This window comes from Sceloporus undulatus, chromosome 3 (assembly GCF_019175285.1).
Source record: "Sceloporus undulatus isolate JIND9_A2432 ecotype Alabama chromosome 3, SceUnd_v1.1, whole genome shotgun sequence".
Lineage (NCBI taxonomy): Eukaryota > Metazoa > Chordata > Lepidosauria > Squamata > Phrynosomatidae > Sceloporus > Sceloporus undulatus.
Genome location: NC_056524.1, coordinates 27681967 through 27700452, shown reverse-complemented (window position 1 = coordinate 27700452; position 18486 = coordinate 27681967). Strand labels below are relative to the sequence as shown.

The 18486-nt window shown below is 39.5% G+C and overlaps 1 protein-coding gene across 8 annotated transcripts in view; it reads right to left on the bottom strand.

The window, feature by feature from the left end:
* Positions 1-4530: 4530 nt before the first annotated feature.
* The window catches only part of ZMYM2 (zinc finger MYM-type containing 2), a 112862-nt gene continuing 98906 nt past the window's right edge, over positions 4531-18486 (bottom strand). For 6 of the 8 annotated variants that reach the window (XM_042459377.1, XM_042459375.1, XM_042459379.1 and 3 more), the window contains 6 exons: positions 17233-17401; positions 16700-16851; positions 15017-15131; positions 8056-8307; positions 6517-6640; positions 4531-5394 (listed from right to left, as the gene is read on the bottom strand). In XM_042459377.1, coding sequence (XP_042315311.1) covers positions 5202-5394; positions 6517-6640; positions 8056-8307; positions 15017-15131; positions 16700-16851; positions 17233-17401 — 1005 coding nt within the window. In that variant the 3' untranslated portion in view covers positions 4531-5201. Of the gene's footprint in view, positions 5395-6516; positions 6641-8055; positions 8308-15016; positions 15132-16699; positions 16852-17232; positions 17402-18486 lie in introns of those variants that run through there. The other 2 variants (XM_042459381.1, XM_042459380.1) reach the window with 1 other exon arrangement.

Genomic DNA, 18486 nt, shown 5'->3' with positions numbered 1-18486 from the left:
TTTTATTTATAGACCGCTATTCCGCAATGATCATAGCGGTGTACAGTAAAATTGCAATATAATACAAAAAATTGCAAGGCCTCTCTCCCCCTCAAGATGGTGGTTGGAGGAGGGCTGTTGAGAGAGGAAGAAGAAAAGGGGACAATAGTAATAATATGATTTTTTCTTCTTTTTCTCCTCTTCCTCTACTTCCTCTTTTTTCTTTCTATAGAGGAGTAATACTAGGATGTATATATAAAACTATCAATATATATCATCTTCATTTTCTTTCTACTTTATTATTCTATATTTTTATTTTTTTCTTATTTACTGTTTTATTATTTTTTCTAATATAATATTTTGTTAGTTTATTATGATCTAAAACACAAGATTTAAGATTATATATATATATATATGTATGTATGTACTTTATTACCATCCTTTTTATTCTGTAAACTTTATTTAATAAAGCAATTAAAAAAATAAGATAGGCTTCCTTCTCATGCCAAGTTATAGCATTTTTTTTAAAAACAAAAGTGTTTGGCGTCTAAGCATTTTGCCTCAAAGCTGTGTAAATATGATTTTCAACTGTTTTTTAAAAACTTACCTTTTTAAAGTTTAAACTGATTTTGAGATCTTATGATAAAGGGTGGTATATAAATATCTTAATAAAAATAGCAATGAATCCTATGAGCACAGTCACCTGTCACAGAAATGACTGCCTTTGCTGAAAAATATCTATAGTGATAAATGAATATCTATAGTGATACATGATTAAGTGGCTTAGAGTAGGACCATAGCAGCATCGTAGCAAAGCAGTATGAACCAAGGACGAACAGGGATTGAAAATGTGTAGCCTTTCGGATGCTGTTGGACTGAAACTCCATTACCTATGTTTGAGGAAGCTGATGGGAATTACATTCCCAACAGCTTCCATAGACTACATGGACTCAGCCTCTGGGCTAGAAGTATGGGTGCACCAGAATGAATTAGCATGCTATTTTAGAGGTCTGAAGTAGAAGCACTATCAATTTAAGGGTGAGTCAAATCATTAATTGGAATCTGTAGCCTTTGAGTTAGCTTTATGAAGTTCAACGGTACTATCAACATTAAGTTGCTGACTCTTCTTTTGAGGAGGATCAAAATAAATTTTATTTTTTTTAAAAAAGTAGAAGATAAAAGTGGAACAGAGAAGAACAGATGGAAGTTTAAGACCGAGAAAGAGGGGGGAAATAACATTATATATACACAAACAATTATACAGAAAAGTAACTTAGTATTAGCAGCAATCCTGATTACCTTACTGCATAGAATAAATGCTTCCTCAACAGAGACACTAATTTTGTCCATACTTCAGTGACCCAACCCTGAAAATATTCAATTAAGACTTTTTACTTGCTATTCAGTACAGAACATTGTACACATAAATCCTTACTATGTGCTAAGTGTGACTACTGGTTTGTATGCTTCCCCCTTCCTCCTGCATGGCTATGCACCACCATTCATTCTATCCATGGGTTATGCAGTTATGACTGAAGGAGCATTCAGCACATTTTATGCTAACCAGGTATTTTTTAAAACTTGTAACCATCAAGAACTATGGGGTTGATATGGCTCTGCAAAGCTTGGTTTTGAATCAGGTTATTGGTAGTGCTAATATAAATATAAATCTGGTTAAAGTAAACCCAGGCATACGAGTCAAAAACTATGAGATCAATAGCATTTCTATGCTACTGATTGGTTCCTATGTCATGTCTTCAAGAATGATCCCACAAAGTATTCCCACCTGGATGAACTTGATGGTGTAATCCTGGGAAATCGTAGACAGGATCCACCTATCCATTGTTTTTGGTGCCCAGGTTTCCAGAAAGAGGTGTCTGTTTACCTGCTAAGTAAAATTTCTATGCAATCATGGTTCCTTCCTACTCAGCAGTGGAGTAACCCATTCTGACCTTAACACCTGAAGTAATACTGTGGGAAAGGGCTTCTTTCTCCCAGGTGACCTTGGTTGTCAAAGGACAGAAGCACCCCATTCACTCACTTCAGAAGATGTCCCCACACATTGGGTACTTTGGCCTAGCCTAGATAAAGCAAACCCCAACATTGCAGAGATGTTGGGTAACAGAGGGACAAAATCTTCAGAAACAAGCATTCGGAGGGCTCATCCTGATTAGAACCAGAACCAGATCACTCCCTTTCCTTCTTTTCAGAATCACCAGCATCATCTCTAGAGTCCTGTAGGTCCTCCCCTAGGAACAGAGACTCCACATGGGAATCCCAATCTGACCCCTTAGAGGAGTGAGGGGTTACTGACTTTCTTCTACCAGACAGGCTTTGAACAGAGACCTTACCTGAAGACCCCTGTGAAGCCTGAAACCGTCATGAAAATCTCTAGTCTGAACATGCTTCTTAGCCAAAACTCTGAAAGCCTAAGTTCCTAAGGAATAATTAGAAGAGGCCTCCTGGACATCCAAAGTTGTTTTAACTGCAACATTAAAGACTGTGTCTCTTCTCCAGAGACTGCTGTATGGTGAGGTTTTATGTTGTTCTGTTTGGTGTTTGGGGGGGGGGGGGGGCAGAGGAGAAGACAACTCTCCAAGACCTAAACTACTGTAGTTGTCTCATCTCCCAAGAGAAGTGAAGGCCCAGAGTTCATGCTATTCCTGGCCATGCAGAATTTGTATAGACAGTTTTAATAACCATACTGTGTAATTGTTATATTGTCAATTTTTGTACTAGTCAATGACCGAATAAAATTTTACTACTGGCCATGCTGCTATTAAGTGAAAGGACTGCTGCCTCTCAGGTCAGAGCCTTGGAAGAAGCCTCCAGTACTACCTTTATGGAGTGGTTAACAACTCTAGAATATGGCTGTGAGGAAGCAGGGGACACACAATGAATGGCCTACTCATAATGGCGGGCACCACATGCATAACCAAAAGGTTATTGCCATTCCGCTCAGTTGAAGTGGTGGGAAATTTGAGAAGCCACCATGGCACTTGATCACTGAAGTGCATGTCAGAGGGAATTTCGCACGGTTGGAGCTCTGGGGGAAAGGAGCTGTTCCCTCTGTACCTGTTGCTGATCCTTCACCCTGGACTTATTTCTCGCCAAATGCTGAGGACTGCAATGTGCCACTGGCACCATTTCCATTTGTGAAACACCCTCACCATCTTTCTCTGGTGTGTTTTCCACAGGTGCAAACATGATCATGTGGGTGCTGGAGTCTCCACTGATGCCTGATGAAGTGATTTCACCAGTGGGGGAACTGAGTCCTTGAGCAGAACAGCCCCACCACAGTGGTCTAGTTTGGTTGGATCTCCCAGTGCACTATCTGAAGTGCAACTCTGAATGGGCTTCGTCTTCTTGCTGATAACTTCATTCCTCTTTCCTACTGGAGCCATAAAAGATAGAAAGGGAAGAGAAAGGGAAGAAAGAATGGTACCTACGAGTGGAGGGGAAAGGGTATTTTTGTCTTCTGATATATTAAAGGATAGTGGGGAAAGAAAAAAAGGTGCTTACCTAATGCTAGACACATGGAAGGGTATCTAGAGAAAAATTTGGAGCTAGACAGATGTAAAGGTAATCAGGAAAAAATATGGAGCAACAAGAACCAGCTCTGCTCTGGGCAAAGACAGATAGAAAAACTGCTCTCTAGGATGGCTAGAGGGGAGGAATTAAGAAAATCTGTTTTTAGTTATCATGAGACCTCAGTTGTTCTTCCCTGTCTCTGGGTGGTGACAAGAGAAACCCAAGTTGTGTAGACTCCTCCACTCATGAACCCAGAGAATGGTCTTACATACAGTGTGAGGGGGGCAAACGGAAGTGCAAAAAGCTGCATGACTTTGAAAACGCAACAGTTATTTTTATTCATGCAAGTGCTTGTGCTTGGGGATATTTGTGAAATATAAAATGGAGCTCCTGTATACTTCATGAAAAAAGTGGAACTGTGCAAGAGCTATACATGTAACTGGTATAAGGAATTTTCCACATAATTATGGAGATAGAAAGAAACTGATGTGCAGATAAATGAATCAAGAAAAGGCCCTTTTCAGATGCTTAAACATAGTAAATAATATGTAACAACCCCTTTTTACTAAGTTGGTAAGAAATCCTCATTTGCAACTCTGCAGGGTTGTCCCATTTATGTCTCATGAGCAGGACTTACCTGATGTCTACACTACTATATTTTCAGCAACAAAGTCTCTTTCTCCCAGACTTCTAATTTTTAAACTATACAGTTTGTAATGGTGCAGTTGCTCATCTGCTATTTTATGCTTTTTAATTTTGTTACTAGCTCGGTGCATGTTTCTTATTTATTCTTGTGTAAGCTGCCCTGAGAATATTTATAGTGAAGTATAGCAAAGTATTTTTTAAAAGACTAAAAAAAACAAACAAAAAAAACATGAAAAGGTTTTGTACAAATGAAAAGTTGCTGTATTTTACACACTGTCTAATAGCAATGTCTGAATGTCCTTACAGATTTTCAACTTGTGTCACTAGCCAATATACACTACTGTTTATAAGGGTAAATTCAGACTCACAAATAAATAAAGGGTACTAAGGTTTTTAATAAGGGCAACAAAAAAAATCATTTCACCAATATAGATTCACATTACAGTACATCAATATTGACAGCATTCTCTTTTGTCTATTTTTGGTACATAAGATGGAACCTCTCTACATAACCTCATAAGGCTTCAGTAACTAAGAGTAAAAAACCTATTAGTTTACAATTTCTTTAAAAAATTTTGAAAGACACAGCAAGTTCTAAACTTTAGTAGTGCTACCCATACACAACTACCTGGTTTCAGAACCCAATAAAATCCCCGACTCTCTTTCAAGGAAGCTCTGCAACAGTGAAGTTGTGCAATATGGATGATGTTTATTATGATCCCTCCCCCCCCAAAAGAAATTACACATGGCACATCCTCATTCATATTTTGCAATGTAAAAAGTTACAAACATATCTAACCAAATAAATAATAATTAAAAAACGAACGTGTGTGTGTGTTAAGAACCCTAAAACCACTATGTAGAATAATGGCCACTTTCTCTCACAGATTATTTACATGGTAATACCCAGCTGAGGGTACACTGCTACAAAACATGTTAAATGAAGAGTAAACTTGAAATGTTTTCCCCCAATAATAAAAATCTAGCAGCTTGGCTAACTAATGCTGTTGTGTTTTCTTTTTTTCCATGGAGAGTTTGGGAAATGTTTAATCTATGTCTTCATCCAGTTCATAATTGTCTTTATCATAAATATCTTTTACTAAAAGAACCCGTACAAGCATGTTTTCCAAAGTATTGCGATCCACTGAGGTGGAGGTGTACCATACTGGGTTGTCTGAGGAAACTGGATAGGCTGGCTGCAAATAGAACACATCCATTCTCTGGCTGAGATTTGGTGGGCTGGAAGTGAAGAGGAAAAGTTAGAACTGTACAAGCTCATCTAATCTGCACATACATTTACAACTTCAAGTGTAATCATACCAACTTAGAAATACAGTGCACCCGCTCCTTATATGGGTGCGCCATATGTGGCTTCCAGTTTACAATTGTTTGAATGGTGTGTGTGGCCACTGCGCGCTCGCGCACCGCACCACCACGTGCACGAGCCCCATTCAGTATAATGGAGCTCGAGCATAGGCGGAATTCACCTTATGCCTTGCGTAAGGCGAGGGTCCACTGTATGTTAGAACATAATGCTTAATGAAAAGGTGCTAACTAACATTATCTAATGTTATCTCATGACCTCATATCTTGAAAGGCAAAAAGGTAATAATTATCCATAAACCTCTTCATGAAAAGTTTCTAACACAGGCTTCATAAAATTAGCTTCTCTGAAACAGTAGTGTAGTGCTTTGTCCTACTTCCATACAAGGGTAAGGATCTCAATCTATTTGGAAACAATGACAAGCTACTAAAGTCACTAAACTTAAGATTGGTACTTAAACTAGGCAATCTGCACTAAAAAAAACATGTCCTACAGAATTTCACAGTGCTCTCACTCCTGGACAACTGGATATAACATGAAGCCTGAAAAGCCTAAGGATGATTAAATGTAGAATTTTTTACTGATGCATTTCTGTATGTTCCCTTGATGGTATTTGTGGTTTCCTACACTATGAATTCATGTCCATTACTCGCCCTAATGGCTTTTTGCAGAAGCAAAAGAGAAATGGAATTAATTTAGTGATCCCTCTCTCCCAAACTGTTGCAATTAAATTTTAAAAACCCATAAATTCATAATGAGTTAAATGAAGCATTATGTGCATCTGTAAAGCTGATATGCAACTATGCTGGGGGGGGGGGAGAGAAATGGAGATGCAGACATAGGTGGTTACTAAACATAGTTTATATTAGTTGTATTAATAAAGCAAATCTACATTTTGTCTCTTTTTAAATACTGTCTTCTGACAACAGCTCTCCCTGACAGAAGGCTTACAAAATCTCTATTAAATATACAAAGGAAACTGCCAAGAGACAAATACACTAACTTTCCCTCCCCCTCATTATTATTTTTTAAAATACCTCTTAGATAAGTAGCATTCAAACATTTTCACAGGACATCTAGAAGGATCTGCTGTGTTTTCAGATTGTTCAAATACTGGCTCATCATCTTCATGTTTCCTCTTTCCAGTAGTTATTTTATCTTCTAAAACAGAAAAAAAAAGAATACTGTGAAGAAAACAAGTGATATAGGCCTCCATCTAACATCCCCTCAGTATAGCATAAATATCTGCATGTGGGATTATACTACACTGAGCCATGTACTCTCCCACCAACTTAACGTAAAGCCCCTGAAGTTGCCATTAATTGCTTTGCTACAAGCAGGGAAGATCAAACACTACCTCCCCACAGAGCAAGATGCTATGGTGATTATAGAAAAGCTGAGATGTCTTGAGGACCCCAGTGGATCTCAGCACTGTTGCCATCCTTGTGCATCTGGCTATGTGGCCCTTCTCTCATCTTGGTGGCACATCACAAAGTACAGACTGGCCATGTGGGGCAGTAAGTCCAAAAAGGGGAGCATTTTGGGCACTGCAGAGGGAAGAAGGGAATCCCAAACCCCACAATACCCAAAAAATTAGACCTTTCTAGGTAAACAAAAAATGTGTGAAGTTTGTCTTTGATTAGCAGTGACGAGAAAAAAACCCATGAGGGCTGTCTGGATTAAGTAAGTCATTATTTAAATCAAACTTTCAACATTAAAACCAAAGCAAATACCAGCTCTTCAATTCTCTCTGATGCACAACTGCCAAATTTGGAAATTACTGCTTTGTGCAAACTTGAGAGAGTTACAGTCTCAACAAGTGAGTAGGAGAAGCATGCATGAGGGAGTCTTTCCTTATCTCTTGGGATAGTGCATATTGAACCTAAACCAAGGGATCCCTGTTCCCTTCTGTATCTTTGCTCCAAGTACTGGTACTGTAAGGGAACAGAGTCCTGTCTCCACAAAGAAACCAACTGACTGTCAAAGAAAAGCTCTTTATTTCACTTGTAATTAATTCAGTATGAAAAATGTGAAGGAATGAGGCTTGCTGTATGAGACAGTGGTGGGGTAAAATTTAAAAGGAAAAACACAATCAAGTTAATCAAGTTATTTAAAGGAAACTAAGAAGACAAGTCCTTTATGTAACTATAACTGCTCTACCATAGCTTTGGGAAAGCACTATAGCTCAGCAGTAAACTTCTGCTTTCCAAAAGGTCCCCAGTTCAATATCGCCATCTCCAAAGAGAGTTGAGCAAGTCTTCTTGAAAAATCCTGGAGAACTGCTGCCAGTAGTCAGTGTAGATGATACTAAGCTAGTCAGACCATAAAAGAAAGTTCCTCAGTTCATCTGTCCTCTTGGTCATGCCTCTCACTTGGAAAAGAGCCCAACATTCAAATTTCCCTTCAAATCTCAGAGTAATGGATCTGAAGAAGAGAATTCTTAAAGCAAATCAGCTCTGTAAACCAGAACAGCTGCTAAGCATCAATTCACTTGGCCTTAGCCTACTGGATTTTCTAACAAGCAGACCAGAGGCTTTTTAGCTGGGCATAATAATTACATTGGAATGTCACATTACCTTCATTATCCGTTCCACATAAGGAGGAAACCTGATACCTAAGACAAGCTTTGCTTTCCATCGTTAATGGATTTTGCTTCCAATGTCTATAAACCGTGGCAAAGGAAAGTCGTAAGTGCTGTTCCACAGTTTTCAGGCCAAAGTACTTGGTATTGAAGTAGAACAGCGTATTTAGAAGAGTAGCTGGAGAATGGGATCCTAGCTGTTTTATCCTCCAGAGATAATCTTCTTCAACCCGAGAAAATATTGAGCCTGGAAGGAAAAAAGGCAAACACATAAATAATAATTTTGTAAATTAGCAAAAACATAGTAGTCTGAGCTTGTGTGTGTGTGTGTGCGCGCGCGCGTGCACCATCAAGTCACCTCTAGACTTATGGTGACCCTATGAACTTCAAGAAATACTCAGAGGTAATTTTGCCAGTTCCCTCCTCTAAAATGTAGCCAACAGCACCTGGTATTCCTTGGTGATTTCCCATCCAAATACTACTATAACGCCTGCTAGGTTTCCTGATACATACCAATGATTGAAGATTGTCTGGAAGAAATGATTAATAATTTTTCCAGAATACCCAAAAGGCTAACTAGAAGCTAGTTGACTAATGCAGCCAAATTCAACTGGAATCATGGCCAGAACCTTATTGTAGGAAGTAGAGTATCACTGTAAGATAACATCTTGCCTTGAGACAGCTAAAGTATCTTTCAAAAAATCAAAGTTCTCCAGAACAGAACTCTGGCGCTAAGAGCACCTCTCCTTCCTGACCTTCTAAAGGACTCTGATAATTAGGAGAATGAATGATACCAAGCCCTAATACATGGCAATATTAGGATATAATTTCTTTCATTATTGGTGTGGTAACATCTTGGAAGCCTAGTGTTCTATAGGAAGCAAACCAATCAACTTGTAAAAGACCAAACATTCTCTGAGGAACTCAAAGGATTTTGGGCTCCTGGATCCAATTTCCTGGGTCTAGAAATGTCAACTGAAAAAGCTGCCTTTATAATCTGGGTCTACTGAAAATGTTGAGCTATCATTTATTTGATAATATTCTGCCCATACCATCAACTATTTGTTCCACCCTATCAATTTATGTGCTCTTTCTCCATGAGGTTCTCCATGTATGTTCTGATAAACACAAGTAGATTTTGACTACTGGTGTGAATTATGTCAAGATTAGATGGGCAATTTTTGGTCTACATTCATGGTGCATCCCCCCCCCCCCCCCCGGAGATATTAGAAGCTATGAAATCATTATCCCTTGACAGAAAGCTCCCATACCACAAGCCTCTAGACTTCATCTTTCTTATTATGCACATTTCCAGATCCTGAAGAAGAGCTCCCTTCAAAATATTTCAAAATTTTCCCCATTATAGCAGGGCATTATCTTTCTCCTGAAAAAAGGAACTAACTTTCTGGATATGTACTCCTAAAATGGTAGACACACCCACTGAATGGGTTAGGAATATTAAAAAACAAAACAATAACATGCCCATCAGAGGTTTCTAAGACAAGAGATCGTCCAGTTTAGAACAAGCATCATATCTCTAAAACTGTGTAATCTGCTGCAAAAAAAGTATCCAAGCTTCTTGATTTAACTAAAAAATTCTCTTCAGAAATAAGAATCCCTCCTTGATGGCTCTACAAGCCCAAATTCCATCACACATTGGGAAGGCTTAGAAATGTATGACATTTCTAAGGTTTTTCCTTCTCTCAAAAATAAACCCCAATAGAAATGGTCCAATCTGACAAATTAACTAATTTCACAATTTCTCCAATGAGGAGAAAACCAATAGAGATGTATATGAAAACATGGGAACCATCTATAGAATACATTAAGCAGATAAAAGAAGAAATTAGTGTGTTAGGATTTAATAGCTAGATAGTGAAGCCTTATTCTGATTTTTGTTGTGTGTTGTTTTCATTATTGTAGAATGGTTAATAAATGGAATGTAGATAATTAGTGAGTACATATTTAGACTATATAAGGATAACAGTACATAGGAGAAGGCAGTAGGGTTGCTAAGTAAGAATACAGCTAGGGAATATGTAGGAAGTCTTAATCTTTTTTTTTTCTCTATTTGCCTTTTGCTTATTTTCTTTCTATAGATATAGATACATGTTTTCTTTTGCTTTTTTTCTTTTTCCTTTCCTTTTCTTCTCAAATGAGGGAGAAAGGGAGGGACAAAAGAAGATGGTTTCCCCCCTCTTTCCCCACCTTCTTTTTACATATATCTTCTTGGTGGCTGCTCCTGCCCTCTGGAATGCCCTTCCAGGAAAAGCAAGGCTAGCCTCCTCTTTGCTTGCCTTTTGTCGGCAAGCAAAAACAGCTTTATTTAAACAGGCTCTTAATGTATAATCATGGGGTGGCTTGGCTATTTGTTATATAGGGTAGGTATCATGTTTAATGTTTGTAACTTTATTTTTAGATGAGATTTTAACTGTTTTATTGTAATACGTTTTTAAAATTCTATTTGTGAGCTGCCTTGGGTCCCCTACAGGGAGAAAGACTGGATATAAATCGAATAAATAAATAAATAAATAAATAAATTTGGGGGGGGGTGGGTTTTTCGGGCTATGTGACCATGTTCTAGAAGAGTTTCTTCCTGACGTTTTGCCAGCATCTGTGGCTGGCATCTTCAGAGAATGTTTGCCTGGAAAGGACTTGGGTATATACAGGGCTGGCTCTAGGTATTTGGCCACCCTAGGCCAGAAATATTTTGCCCCCCCCCCCCGGTAGGCCCTCAAAGTGTAGGAAAAATGTAGGGCACGATATAGGACAAATTGTAGGACGTTCAAGAAAAATGGAGGACACAACCAACTAAAAGCGAAAAAACATTTATAAAAAACAATATAAATTCATGTTTCTAAGCGATGCTCAAAATGGAGAACATTTTGACATGCCTATCAGCATAATTCCAAGACCCAAATTCACAACTACTAATTCATTGGGAATAGAAGAAGAGAGAGAAAAAACACAACACATGAAAGGAAGCATTCTGAGCATTGGAGCATTCTCTGAGACCAGGGTTCGAATTCTGGCTGAGCCATGAAAACCCACTGGGTGACCTTGGTCAAGTCACATTCTCTCACCCTCAGAGGATGGCAAGGGCAAACCCCCTCTGAAGCAATCTTGCCAAGAAAACCCCAGGATGAGGTTGCCATAAGTTGGAAATGACTTGGAAGCACACAAGAGCAACATCCACAATATGAGAAGGAAGCCAAGGTCCAAAGTGCACAGCAGAAAGAATCCAGTTTGAGACTGCTTTAACTGTCCTGGCTTAGTGCTGGGGAATTCTGGGAACTGTAGTTCTGTGAGACGTTGAGCTTTCTCTGTCAGAGAGTTCTGGTGCCACAATAAACTACAAATCCCACAACTCCCTAACACTGAGGGCAGCTAAAGCAGTCTCAGACTGGATTGTTTCTGCAGTGCGTTTTGGACCTTGGCTTTATGTGCTATAGGAATCTGAAATCCTTGCTGCTAAGACTCAGTGTATATATACATAAATATAGTATGTGTATGTATGTGTGTCTGTATACACACACACTTCTTAGGCTTCATTTCTTTATATGAACCAGGGCAGTTAAAGTGGTCTCCAAGTGGATTATTTCTGTATATATATATACATAAATATAGTATGTATACACACAGACACACAGACACAGACACACACACACACTATATTTATGTATATATACAGAAATAATCCACTTGGAGACCACTTTAACTGCCCTGGTTCATATAAAGAAATGAACAACAGCAAAAATAAAGTTGAGAACAAACTATCATCCCCAGAATTGTAGTTCCTGGGAACTGTGGCTTCTTGTAGCCCTAGAGCTCCCTTTGACAGAGAAGCCTGACAGAGAATGTCTCCCTAAACTACCGTTCCCAGGATTCCCCAGCATGGAGCCAGGGCAGTTAAAGGGGTCTCAAAAAAGGGTTGATTTCTGCAGTGTGTGTCTATTTTGGAGCCCCTAGTCCTAGAGGGAAGGCTGGGAAAGGAGCCCCAACTGCCTGCTCTTCTTGGCTGGGCTCTCAAGGCTCCCTTGGATGCATGAAGAGAGGCACATGCCTTTTTGCCTGGGCTCCTCTCCTCCCCAGCGCCCCCCCCCATCCAGGGCGAAAAGCATCAGGAGGACGAGGAGGCTCCTCTTTCTTCTTATTGTTGTTTTCGGGTTCCTCCAAGCCCTTTCTCTCCCAGCCTCTCTCCTCTTCCTCCGGTGACTCGCGCTGCGCCTCTTGAGGGAAGGGGTCGGGGCTTCTGGGACTTCTCCCTCTGCCTTTCCCTGCTGGGGCAGCAAAGCCCAGCAAACCCAGGGCAGCAGAAGGAGCACTTTTGGCGCCCTGGGGTTGGAGCTGCTGGCGTGCATACTCCAGCCAAGCGCCCTCTGCCTTTCCCTGCTGCTGCTCCTGCTGCCCTGGATTTGCTGGGCTGTGCTGCCCAGGGAAAGGCAGAGGGTGCTTGGCTGGAGTGTGCATGCGCGCAGCTCCAGCCCCAGGGCGCCATACTCGCTCCTCCTGCTGCTCGGCTGGGGCTAGAGCTGCGCAAGCGCATGTGCACGCTCCAGCCAAGCGCCCTCTGCTTTCCCTGGGCAGCGCTGCCCAGCAAACCCAGGGCAGCAAGAGAAGAATGTTTGGCGCCTTGGGCTCGGTCGGAGCTGTGTGTGCCCGTGTGATCCAAGAGGAGCTCAAATTGCGCCCCTGATTTTCCTGTGCCCCAGGCGACCGCCTAGGTCGCCTATATGGAAGAGCCGGCCCTGGGTATATACACTGTGTGACCTGGAAAGGCAGGAGTGATTTGCATGTGTATTGTTTTGTTGCTAATGGCAGGCCTCATTAGCAATACACATGCAAATCACTCCTGCCGGTCACATAATATTACCCAAGTCCTTTTCAGGCAAACACTCTCTGAAGATGCCCGCCACAGATGAAAAACCAGTTTTATTTAAGCAGGCTTTTCATGTATAATCATGGGGTGGCTTGGCTAGTTGTTATATAGGGTGGCTCTCATGGTTTTAATGTGGTTTTAATGTTTGTAACTTTGTTATTTTTAGATGAGATTTTAACTGTTTTATTGTAATACGTTTTTAGAATTCTATTAGTGAGCTGAAAAACCCACAAAAAACTATGGATGCCGGCCATGAAAGCCTTCGATTTCACAAATAAATGCAGTGGTACCTCGGGATACGAAATACCCAGGTTACGAAATTTTCGGGATACGAAAAAATCCCATAGGAAATAATTGTTCCGGGTTACGAATGTTTACTCGGGTTACGAAAAAATTTTTTGGTGCTTTTTTCGGCTTTTTCGCACGAAACGCGGCTTTTCCCCATTAGCGCCTATGGCGATTCGGCTTACGAAGGCTTTTCGGGTTACGAAAGCGGCCGCGGAACGAATTAAATTCGTAACCCGAGGCACCACTGTGAATAGTTTGTGTTTATGTGTTTACTCAATTATTGAATAAAAATAATTTTAATAAATAAAAAACCAAACCCCAAATGTACTTTGATTTCTTTCTTTCTTTCTTTCTTTCTTTCTTTCGTTAGTCTTGAAGGTGCTAGTGCTACAAGATCTCTTTATATACTTTTTTCTTTACTTTTATTTCAGGGTGAAGAGAAAAGGAAGGCTATAGAATTCCCAGATTTCTCTTTTACCATCCCTCAGATATAAGTTTTCTTTTAAAGATCTATCTGGCCAGGAGCAGACATTATGTAATTCTAGAAACCATGATCTCCGCAGTATCTGACCAGTGAGGAGATATATAATGTAGATTTTTCCTTATAAGCCAATATCACCCTCTTGTGGCCAGGAAAAGTGTTGTAACTTGTAGCCCAATATCTGACACTAAATATTTGTGGCTTGAGGAAATAAAGTAGCAAGATGGCTCTTCCTAGCTGGTTCCCTCTAGCATCCTCTGATTTCACTAAATATCCACTCACTGTCTGTGGGTATTTTTTTCCCCTTGGTGTATGAGCTCTGTATTCTCTTATACAGTTAACTCCTCTCCCTCTTCAATGTGTTTCTAGCTCTGACACCAAGGACAAAATAGTGCATTGAAGGAGCTGGCAAAACATTCCCAACTGAAGTAGGCTGGCCTGTATGTGATGGCTTGAACCATGATGGCAAGTACTGTCTGTATGACAGGGCTTGAATCCAGATCACAATGACTGTCGTGCACTGGATCACCTGAGAACTGTCTTTGCTATTGTGGGGATAAAGCACTTATTATTGTTATTATTATCCAGCTCCCCCCCCCCCAAACTGAGACACAAGTAGCTTACAAATTAAATTGACAAGTCCACAACTACCTCACCAGGATTTGAAGCCTACTTTTGATTTTGGTTCCCTATCTGTCTTATTTGAGAAATAATAAATTTATTCTCTGACTTGTTAGATTTCCTAGTCAATGTTCAGTGAACTCCAGCACAAAACAGAGAAATATATGAAGTTAAAAACAGATAATATGAGTTGAATGTGAAGATTCTTCTCCTCAAAGGCTACACACACTAAGATGAAAAAAACCTAAAGAACTAAAATCTTGATGAAAAGCATAGAAATGATTAAGGATGAGAGGAATGGAGAATAACGTGAGTAACACAATGTTCTGGAAGGGAAGGACTACTGGCTCCAAAACCAAGACAGAAATTGTATGTCATATGATTCCTGACTTCCTTGTCTGGTGCCATGAGGAAATGTTAACCATTTTGGAAGTCTCATTCACATCAACCTAGAAAATAGGCTGAACCAAACTAAATTGTTCACCCTCTCAGAATAAAAAAAAAAGTAATCTTAGCTCTTCAGACTGACTCATAAATTTAAAGTTATACTTCATCACAATACAATTCATGAAACATATTTATAATTCTACATGTTAAAAAAGTATTGTGACTTGTACTGGTCTGAAATGGATAAGGAACATAAGATCAGAAAGAAGAGACAAAAATGATAGCAACAAGAACAGTTACCATCTGGAAGTATGCTTGGTTGCCAGCTTCTGAGTATTTTATTTATTTCCTGCTCAAATGTTTGATAATTAGGATCCAAAAAGATGTTATCCTTTCGATTGCTTCCGGTCAGATACTATAGAAAAAGAAAAGTATAAAATTTAGTATACAAACAAACAAAAAGATGAACATTTACTTCAAAATGTTTCTTCATGAAAGTAAGGCATATCACATATGATCGCATTTCACTGAAAAGATAACAACTGTCCCTCTGTTTAACAACTCTGTTGAGGCTTGCTAAATGGAAAAATATGGGAGTGAGATCCAAGAAGTTGGACCAAGAAGTTTTGATGCAGCAATCCAACAAATGCGGGGGGGGGGGGGGGGAGTTTAAAAATCCATCACACCCTCTTGCTGCTCTCCTGCATTGTCGTTGGGTCCCTTGGGCCTGCAGTATAAGATCAGAGGCCAGTAAAGACCATGGTTCGTTTATAAAGTTCATGTAAATTGTATTTATTAGCAACAATAACTCCAAAAAGTTGTAAAGTGCATTTGATAGTCATTTGGTTTACTTCAAGCATATAGCAATAACATAACATATTATGTGGTGCAAGATTGGAGGCTTGGAGCCAAGCATGCCTTCCGAGCGCCACCGAACCAGAGTGCACCTTGGAGGCAAAGTCGGAGGTGTGACAGGCTGACCAGTTGCCCATAGGAAGTCCACAGGCAACATTTGTGCACTCACCAGAAATTGACAGAGAGGCACAGGATTTCTGGTACAGGTCAAAACAGATATCCATAACAACTAGCAGTTATCAATAGTCTTGTCCGCTATTAATTTGTTTGATCACCTTCTAAGTATCAAAGTTAGCATATATCATTATATCACAAGACAGTGAATTCTGCCATCTAATTATGCTGTGAAAGAAATTCATTCTTTTATCTGTTCTGAATCTCCTACAATTCAGCTTCAGTTAATGACCCAGGGTCTAGTATCATAAAAAAGGAGAAAAATATTCCTCTATACACTTTCTTTGCAGTGTGCAGATTTGTATACATTTGGGTCATTACTGTAAGTCATGGTCCCCAGATAGCACATGATGGCAAGACAAAATTCCTGGGAAGTGAAACTAAAAACTGTCAATCCCCATCCCAGCATTTGGAAGGATGGTGGGGGGGCTGAGATTTACTTGACTTCATTCTGGTGTGCATACATCACATTAAATCATGTCTCGGTGATGTGCAAATGTGGTTATTACTTTAACAAATAATTCTATGTTTTGCAATTTCTACTCTTTTAATTAAAAACAAATCAGAAAATCTATCATAGGAGCGGGGAAAGTGCTGCCCCACTGTCCCATTTGTCCTCCAATGCTGTTCTTGTGGCCTCTTGCCCTTTTTCTTGCAAAAAACCCCCAGTGAATTACATCTCCTGAAAGCTTCCAAGAGCAGTGATTCACTTTTTAAACAGGCCACAGGCTCCTTCCCCCTGCACACTCTTCGGCATTAAAATAAATATATATATCTCAAAACCTGAAGTGGGCCTCTGTATACTTCCAAACCTGTTCCTCATTTTTTTAAAAAAGCACAGTAGTCCATATGGCTCCTGGAATGCATGGGGCCAGAAAACTCTCCCTCAGAACCACCCATGTTGCTCATCCTTGATGTATCCCATATAATTACATCACTATTTTTATTACTCACCTCCTGAATCCCAAGACATAGATAATAAATACTGTCAGGTGCATAGTTTTCTCCATTTGGTCTTCGGATTTCATTAACAAAATGTGCCAATCCAAAGTTTAATTCAACAGGGGTATGTGATGTAATATCTTCTTTCAATTTCACTGTCTTTGCTGCATTGTAAAACAGAGTGCATCATGAAAAATAAGTCCTTCCTAATAAGATAAAGCATCTAACAGAAGAGTAAAGAAAGGTAACAATATGTACAAAGACATTATAAATCAGATACAAAGCAGAGAGAGAGAGAGCTTTTCACTAAAATGTCAGTATCTTCTGTATTTCTAAAGCTTAGCTACTTGGAACTGAGAATAATTCTTTGAGATAAATTGCTGCAACCCATTTCACTGACCAGGCTATAAAGCTGAGAGTGACTTGCCCAATGCCACCCCAGTAATCAATCCAAGCACACTTCCAAGTTCAAAACACGTATCTAATGGAGTACACTGGCTGTTTGTTTTAGACCTAAGACTTATAACTAATTAGGAAATACTTACTTGATTTCAGCTCATCTAATACTGGCAGATCTTCATCTAGATTCCTAGTTTTTACCCAGTGTTTCCATGCATTTACACCATACGCATACTTGAAGGGGAAACTGCACTCTGAATTCTCAGAGCTATCATCCTGAGAGTGGTATTCTGACACTGCTTTTCTCTTCGCTCCCTGCCATTAAAACAGACCTGTAAATATCACTGCTTATTAACATTGAACTTACAGTCAGTAATTCTACACTCTACTATGGACAGATGAAAGCAAGTTAAACCACAACTACTAGCTGTCCACCAGATTTATAAAGACCAAGGTAATACTTGTGCTTCACTGTGCTCAAATCATATGATTAGTTCCTTATACTATCATCTCTTTTGAGAATTGTTCTGCACTACAGTCAAAGAGTTGGCTTAATCATGCAGTAAATAGTAATATGATTACTTATATGTTAAGAACCATCATTTTGACACTTGACAAAACCATTTCTAGAAACAAAGTGAGAAAAGTAGCTTTCTGTTTGGCTATCTGATTAGCTATGACTAATTAGATATGTATAACTATGAAACAACAAAAATATTTCATCATTTTAAAAGCTATTTGCAGAGTTGGTTAGAAAAGCAAAATGGAAGCCTTCCTTAATTTAATACTAGCCACAATTTCTCCAAAGAAAGTCCCACTGAAATGAAAAGGGGGATCAGATTATCTTCTACTGGAGTGATAAAAACAAGAGGGAGTAGTAAAAAAGGGAAATAATAATGTAGAATAGAATGAACTAATTTTAAAAAAACAGAAAAAGGTAAGCACAGGATAGACATCATAACATATACATAAGGCTGAAAAATTGGAATTAAGCCAGGAATGCAAGAAAGAAGTAAAGAATGCAGAAGTAACAGGAAGGAGCTCTACTCTGGGCACAGGCAGGGAAGGGACTGTGGAGGTTGACGAACAGCACCCTAAAAAGTAGCAGAAGTTCACAGAGACATAGAATAATAGAGTTGGAAAGGGCCTTGCTCAATAGAGGACCTCCAACTAAAGCATCTGCAGCAAGAAGCTGCCCAGCCACTTTCTGAAGAAGTCTAGAGAAGGGGACAACACCAGTTCTTTAGACAATTGGTTCCACTGCCGAACTGCTCTTATTGTTAAGAAGTTTCTTCTAATGTTTAGTCAAAATCTATTCTCCTGTCACTTCAAATCTTTAGACCTGGTCCTACCCCTCTGGGGCTGCAGAGAACAGGCTTGCCTCTGTGTGACAGCCCTTG